The sequence below is a fragment of the Macrobrachium nipponense genome, chromosome 31 (assembly GCF_015104395.2).
Source record: "Macrobrachium nipponense isolate FS-2020 chromosome 31, ASM1510439v2, whole genome shotgun sequence".
NCBI classification, from domain to species: Eukaryota; Metazoa; Arthropoda; class Malacostraca; order Decapoda; family Palaemonidae; genus Macrobrachium; species Macrobrachium nipponense.
In genome coordinates, this window is record NC_061093.1 from 61,846,113 (window position 1) to 61,850,920 (window position 4,808).

General features: G+C 36.7%; 1 protein-coding gene across 1 annotated transcript in view; it reads left to right on the forward strand.

Moving 5' to 3' along the window:
* The first annotated feature begins 704 nt into the window (after nucleotides 1–704).
* LOC135207040 (succinate dehydrogenase assembly factor 2, mitochondrial-like) overlaps nucleotides 705–4,808 on the forward strand; it is an 11,935-nt gene continuing 7,831 nt past the window's right edge. The window contains exons 1-2 of the mRNA XM_064238668.1: nucleotides 705–914; nucleotides 4,174–4,304. Coding sequence (XP_064094738.1) covers nucleotides 840–914; nucleotides 4,174–4,304 — 206 coding nt within the window. The 5' untranslated portion in view covers nucleotides 705–839. The remainder of the gene's footprint in view (nucleotides 915–4,173; nucleotides 4,305–4,808) is intronic.

Genomic DNA, 4,808 nt, shown 5'->3' on the forward strand with positions numbered 1-4,808 from the left:
GTTTCACGATATAGAACTATTATTTTTTCACAATAGATGTTAAAGTACGTAGTAGTACGTTAGGCTTTAGAATATATCATGATAAAATTAACAGTTCCATCGTTAAAAACCTATAAAGGCATCTTCTACTCATCTGTTCGTTGCCTTATGATCCAGTTTGTCTCTTCCTTTTCTCCTTTCCGTTTCAATGGTTTACTCTAACCACCGTCTGGGCAAGTCATTCTATTTAGTGTCATTGTGTTTGATTACTTCAAATGTTTTTATCTTAATGGTTTAAAATAGGGTTTTATTGGTGTTGATGCGTGATTATTAGTCGACTCGCTGTTTCTGACTTGAAAATGTAAAAATGTAGGAGTGAAACATTAGCCTTATATTAATAAAATTGTTAAAAAATGAGTTACAGGCTGCTGTTAAGCAAGAACCCGAGCCAGTACAAGCCTGCGGTTTAATTGGTGTTTACGTGCAATTACACTTTTGTTAACTCGCTGTATACACTTTTCTGACTTCAAAACGCAAATATGTAGTTGTGAAACATTGGTCTTATAGCAATACAATTGGTAAAAAAAAATGAATTACGGGCTACTGTAAAGCAAGAGTCTGTGCCAGTACATGGCTGGCTTAATCCAAGGATGAGTAAATACCGCATAAAGCAGTTGAAGAAGAGCCGTTACAAAGAGCAAATCTATTACTACTTGCGTAACGTAAACATCATTAGGTAAGCACTAAGCAGCCAGGCCCATACTGTTGCGTGTTGCCCCGTTACGTCAGGACTCAGGAGCATTAGGTCTTATTAGCAGTAGACGGTTAATTAACAAAGTGAGACTATTTTGCCTGTGAGAATGACAGCCGTTGGACGTTTTGCGATCCGCACATTGTCTGCGATGAGGTTGTGTGAAGCAAGATTGCCATTGCAAGTGAGTATGATGATGATGACGCTAGCGTTACATACCCAGGTAGACATGACCCGTTTCCCTATTAATAGGAAATTGTGTTTTTTCCAGCGGTTTTGTTTGCTTATGGTGAATTTGACTTTTATTTTGTGTGTAATGCATTATAATTAACTATTGGGTAGGAGTAAGTAGGCTAGAATTTAGGTTGGATTAACCATAGGCTAGCGGTCTGAATTCGCCGCATACTACTACTAGCCTATTAGGTACATACCTAAAGTCAAGATCAGCACACACATTTATCAAATGTTTATTGGATCATGGAAAGCAATGAAAAAAAAATGGGCAGTTTTGGGTAAATTACAGAATGACCACCTGGCAGCCACCTCTACCTAGGCGCGACCACCTTCCCGAAAATCGGTAATTACCAATGGCCTTAATTTGTGGGTACTAGGGTAAAAAACCACATGGTACAGGGGTGGACCATGTACGATCAATGTGTACAACCCCAAGAAAAGTAAATTATAACGCGTCCAAACACCGGAGTCGAGGTCTTTAGCTCCGTTTCTCACCAACAACAAGTCGCGTCTGATGCCCATCTCCGATGTCAGTACGCGTTATAATGTACTTTGTTTGGGGTTGTACACATTGATCGTACATGGTCCACCCCTGTACCATGCGGTTTTTTACCCTAGATCTAGGTAATAATTCCGTGCCGGATATTTCTCAGTCCTATAGTATTTGGGTTGCTTATTAAGACATTCCCTTTATGTTTTCAGGGGGTTGATTGTACTTAACCCCCAGGAGCCAGTACTAAACACGGCAAAATACATTTGACGCCCCAATCCCTAGTGGCTGTCATATTCACGCGAGCGTTCCTTGCAGTCCATACGGAGTTATTCCCTAGAATTACTGAAAAAACTTAATTTGAGAGGAAAGTAGAGGTCTCGAGGTGCAGCTTCAACTGACGCTGGCTCTTGACTTACGTCTATCCTGGGTTACAGGATGTGTTAAAGTACTTTTTCGGGAAGGTTGTCATGCTATGGGAGAGGCCGGCTGTTCGGTATTTTATCCTATACTATATGCTTACAGAGGCAGAGATTGTAAAACAACAGAGGGGATTAGTAATGGGAGTTAATAGTAATGGTAAAGTTAATATACAAAAACATGTCTTAAAGGATACAGACCCATAGGATTTGGAGAAAACTGTAAACCTCTGCTTCTGTCAGCAGATAAACAGCTAAGTTTTTTGCAGATTTATCATAAAGGTGCAGGCACATTACTCTATTCACTTGAAGCGCAGAGCTTTATTCCCTTTAATTTTTACAATCTCTGCTTCTGTAAGCAGATAAACTGTTCATTTTGTAGCAAATATAGGTTACTTCTGTTTAAGATATGTTGAATGAAGAAATTGAAAATAGGACAGAAAACTTAAACATACACAAGGGAGCAATGACTTTGGACCCCTAAACTGTAGCATTACCCTTGAATGGAGGATTCTAGTTGGGTTTGGGTTGTGGAGAACAGTATGGGTGAAATGCAGGACTGTATCCTAACCATACTTAACCTCATCTTGGACTCCCAATCCTTATGCCTACGTGGTTGTGAAGTGAAGAATTGATGAGAGAACCTTAGGTTAAGTCATGGAGGAAAATACATAAATATAGCCTAATGCAGCTTAGGAGGCCTGATCCTCATGTCGTAGTATATACATACCAGGATTTTTCTTTCCTTTAACCTAGCGTCACAGATTGGGTAAAACTGAACTGAAGATTACTACTACACCCCTCTACGTTCAATAACTACCAATTTATGTGCAAAATATGTGCTGTTTAGTACTAGCCCCTTGGGTATGGGTGTAAAAACACAAAAACCTACGATGGTAAATATGAATAATTTAAGCAAAAGACAAACATAATCAAAAGCTTAAATAATATAGGTAGTATATACTCTAATCTGGGAGATTATATAACTTTATTTCTCAGTTATATAGTAGTTTCATTTGGAAATTGGTAGTTAGAGGCAGGTGCACCGCTGAGGCATTTCCAATGAAAATCACCGATAAAATAGTTTGAAGTACATACAAAAATGGAAACCCACATCTCAATACTAATCACAATTTGGCTATTAGCCAGCTTTTCCTGACATAGTAGCAAAACCTAGTAAAAAATAATATAGTTATATGTTGCCTGTACAAAAATACTTTACCATTAGGTTAGGTTAGTACCCAGTTTAGTAAGGGAGGTCCTGGCTAGATACCAAAGATTCCTTGCTTTGCAATCTTTGATTGCTTTTAACTGGTTTCCAGCTGGCGCAAGAAGATTATCCTATTGTTAAGACCAAAGGTTTGTAAGCTATGGAAAATTCAAATAGATTAAAAATTTGTTATATCATTCAGAAATTTTTTTTTATTATCAATAGTTCTCTTGATGAATTTCTATGGTGATGTTCCTACTTATATTGTGAATTTCATTCTTATAAAGATGACCTAAGTACATCAATATACTTTGTGGTCAGTGTATGTAAATCCACTTTGCTTTTGGGCAGTTGGTAACTTTCTCAGGAGGTACATAAAAAAAGTCTTGTTGCATCACCCAAGTTGACTATATCTTGTTCTTCAAGTTGGTTTAATTTTCTAAAGAATCATTTGAGATTTTTTACTTGGTTAAATTTTATCAAGTGAAGCTGTTTACATTGGGTTGGTAAGTATAGTAGTATATTCTGTTTTAAGAAATACTGTGGATGTCAAATGATTCTTGAAGTCATATTGAAGCCAATCTTGAGAAATTCTAAAGAAACGCCAGAAAATCTCATAAATTATTCTATAGTATTTTGAAAGGAAACATGAAAAAGGCTCGTTGGGTTGATAGATATTGTTTTAAAAAAATACTACTGCACATCATAGTATTCTGATGTAATTTTGAAACAAAGCCTTTAGTTTCTTAAAGTTGTATGTAAAATAGCTATGCATGTTGAAATTCATACAGACTATTATATACTAATGTAATAATGCTGTGGAAGTGCTACTACTTTCAAAATTGACATAAGTAATATCCACTAACAAAATACAGTATTATTGTGATTTAAAATGGCTTATCTTAGGTATTTAAGTTTTAAATTTGTTTCCAGTGTTAGACTATTTGTTAATTTCACTTGCATTATTGCATTAGAATTATCCTCGTTTTCCAGTTTTATTTACAAAACTTACTTGAAACAAAACCTCATTGTGAAATACAAGGTATGTTCATCTTGACAGTTATGTTAATAATCAATATAATTTTTTCAGAGTTATCGTGCCCTGTATGATGGACCTAATGACAGTGGGGATATGCACCCTGCACCTTCACACATAAAAGAACCAATTATTCCACCTTATGAAGAGAAAGTTGGGGAACCAGTTCACTTGAAAAAAGCAAGGTACGTATTCCAAATTTCAAAACTAACTAGTTGATTTGGGGTCTCTTATGTGCTCTTGATACTAAAATTGGGTTTAGATACTGCAATTAGGATATCGCCTGGATAAGGGCAAAGGATACTTTCATTGGAGATCAGAGCTTTGTATTGTAGTTTGCCAGTAGGAACTGCAATTTGTTCCTACATAATATACAAACCCTCGGTCCTTTACATTTGGAATTACTTTTGGTGAAGCTGGAAAAACAGCCGCTAGTCTTGAACAAGGTGTTAGGTAGTTTAACTACTGTTCATTTGGGGAGTTCCTCCCCAAACGTTAACATTCTACTTTGTTAGCTACTCTTTCTGCCCGAATATTGCTAGCTGATATTTTCCCGGTGTGATCTTTGTTTTGTATGTATAATTGGAATATTTGAGTGTTTGCCTTTCTGATTATAACATCTTGCAATGCAAACCCACGAGTCTTCTAAGCCTACCCGTAAACCCTCTTGCAGCGAGCCTGGAGCCTAT